Genomic DNA, 2,829 nt, shown 5'->3' on the forward strand with positions numbered 1-2,829 from the left:
CCACCTTTGCCTTTATTTCTGTCTTTCCTAAATATCACATACCCTTCAATACCCATACTCCAGTCATGACGACTATTCCACCATCTTTCTGTTATCCATATAAGATCTGGTTTCACTTCCTGCACCAGTTGCTCTAGTTCCTCCATTTTGTTACCTAGCCTCCTCGCATTAGCGTACAAACATCTTAATTTTTGCTGTTTGGCTTCGCTCACATTCTTTACCCAGTTGGGCACAGACACTCTACCGCCAATATTACCTATTAGATTGGTATGTACAGTGACTTCCTGCTTATGTCCATTCTCCTACCCACGGTTAATCAGGCGGCTGTATCCTTTCTTATTTCATTTTCTTCCCTCTCAGAGAGAAAATCTGGCGTGGAGATTACCTGGACATCTCCCAACCATCTCCCCCGAATTCCTAGTTTAAAGCTCTCTTGATCAGTTGTGCCATCCTCCATCCTAGATGTCTATTTCCCTCCTTACTCAGGTGAAGTCCCACCCCAAGAAATCAGTCCTCTGTCCATGAATGCCTCCCAGAGGCCATACATCCCAAAGCCCTCCTTATAGCACCACTGCCTGAGCTATCTGTTGACCATCATAATCTTGTCGCATCTTTGTTGCCCTTCTCTAGGAACAGGCAGAATCCCACTGAAGATCACCTGAGCCTCGATTTCCTTAAGCATCCTCCCCAGTCTGGCATAGTCTCCCTTAATACGTTCCAATGAGAATCTAGCCATATCATTTGTTCCCACATGAAGGATAATCAATGGATTCTTTCCCGCTCCCGTTAGGATCCTCTTCGGCCTCAGGTCCACATCCCGTATCTTAGCACCCGGCAGACAGCACACCCTTCTGTTCTGTGGATCAGCTTTTGTTATAGTCCTGTCTATTCTTCTCAGTTATGAGTCCCCAATCACGTAGACCTGCCTTTCCTGTCAATGGTGCAATTCTCCAGTCTATGCCCTGTTCCATCTGGCTGCAAGTCCTCTCGATTCCTATTGTCCCTTGCAGTCCTCTGCAACCCATCCCATATCCTGGTGGGGCTCATATTTGGTGTAATCTCCATTGACTCTTGCCCTCTTCCTATAGGACTATCTGCTCTTCTCTTCTTCCTTGCCCTTTCATCTTCAGTGACCACCTGGCGTGTCCCTTCTTCATTTTCCAACTCCACAAACCTGTTCCTGAGCTCTATTTCTCCTTCACTGGCCTGACTTTTCCTCTGCCTGGTTCTCTTAGTCACGTGCTTCCACTGTCCACTTTCCTCACCCAGCAGTATCCCCTCAGAGTTCTTTGGTCCTGCTTCCATCTGCAAGTCTGAGCTTTTCCCTTCAGCCTCCTCATGTCTTTGCTCCATCATCCCGCTCGAACTCCCTTCTAAACTTAACCAGAGTCTCCACCTGCATCTCCAATCCTCGGATCTTCTCTTCCATCAGCTCTATCAGGCGGCACTTCATGCAGACAAAATTCTTTTCAGGTCCCCCCTCCAGGATCATGTACATGCCGCAGCTTCTACATCCAGTCACCTTCATTGTTTCTTCCACTACTTGGGTCACTACCACTGCTGCCTCTGTATCTGTCATAGCCTTCCCACCTAAGTCAAATACCTTCTCCTCCAGCAGAATACCTTCTCCTCCAGCAGAACTCCCACTCAAACTCCCCTGTTTACAGCTCTGTTTGCTGGCTCCTGGGCTGCTGCAGCTGTCTGGTGCCTCTAGGCCAGGGTTAAGTCACACCAGGGAAGCAATTTGTGGGAAGCTTGTCTTTTGACAGCCTGTGCTGTACCTGTGCTGAGGAGATAGTTGGAACATCAGTCTGTTGCTTTAGCATATTTTGCAAGCACTGACTTCACTGTTAAAGAGGGGAGAAAGAAGGGGGAGAAATCATTGTCTCATTTGCAAATGTAAAGTTCCACTTGGTGTGTTTGTATAAGGTTTATTAAGTTGTGCTGCCACGAGCATCTTTGTTCTCCAAATATATACCCAATAGAGAAGAGATTTAACAATAATAAATCCACTTCTTGTGAGACAAACTAATATTTATCTGACAATGAATGCACATGGAAACATGATCTTATATTTATTGAAGAATTTTAATTTAATCAAACCTAGGGAACAAATTCTCTTTAATAAATATACTATCTAATACATAAAGATGCAGAGTTAGAAGTATTTCTACTATTTGAATACTGGTAAATCTGACTCATACAGTGTGATGAGCCTTTTCGGCCCCGACTGCCTCCACGCGAACATGCCTCTGGTGAAAGACCTGCTGCATCCCTCCCCCGAGGAGGAGAAGCGGAAACACAAGAAGAAGCGTCTGGTCCAGAGTCCGACCTCCTATTTCATGGACGTGAAGTGTCCAGGTTGCTACAAAATCACCACTGTATTCAGCCATGCTCAGACTGTAGTTCTGTGTGTTGGCTGCTCCGCTGTGCTGTGCCAGCCGACCGGGGGAAAGGCAAGGCTTACAGAAGGATGCTCCTTCAGACGAAAGCAGCACTAAACTAAAGTGTCTGAGATGGGTGGGACTACCTGCGCAGTTGGCTGCACAGACAAATACACATGGTTCAAGAGCATGGGATTCAGCCACAGAACAACATTAAGTGTCCTGATGTGAACAGAAGGATTTCAACACGTCTCTGGAACGTGAATGGAGAACATGACTTTCATACTGTTCCTGTCGCCTCACCCATCTGACTGTCAATAAATTTTGGATAAAATACAAAAAAACCTGCTCTCATGAGAAAAAAAAAACTTGCCTTTTCTATTTCTACAAGCACTTGTGCTTGTTGCTATTTTTTCTGTGCTCATTCAAGAGCAATTTAAAGCAA

At 45.6% G+C, this 2,829-nt stretch overlaps 1 protein-coding gene across 1 annotated transcript; it reads left to right on the forward strand.

Moving 5' to 3' along the window:
* Nucleotides 1-2,220: 2,220 nt before the first annotated feature.
* LOC140912132 (small ribosomal subunit protein eS27-like) lies at nt 2,221-2,617 on the forward strand. Its single transcript, XM_073346297.1, has one exon. The coding sequence runs from the start codon at nt 2,247-2,249 to the stop codon at nt 2,499-2,501; it is 255 nt and encodes an 84-aa protein (XP_073202398.1). The 5' UTR covers nt 2,221-2,246; the 3' UTR covers nt 2,502-2,617.
* Nucleotides 2,618-2,829: the final 212 nt, after the last annotated feature.

This window comes from Lepidochelys kempii, chromosome 5 (assembly GCF_965140265.1).
Source record: "Lepidochelys kempii isolate rLepKem1 chromosome 5, rLepKem1.hap2, whole genome shotgun sequence".
NCBI lineage: Eukaryota > Metazoa > Chordata > Testudines > Cheloniidae > Lepidochelys > Lepidochelys kempii.

Excerpts from the sequence above, each read along its gene's own strand:
- LOC140912132 (XM_073346297.1), top strand. The coding sequence starts at position 2,247 with ATGCCTCTGGTGAAAGACCTGCTGCATCCCTCCCCCGAGGAGGAGAAG.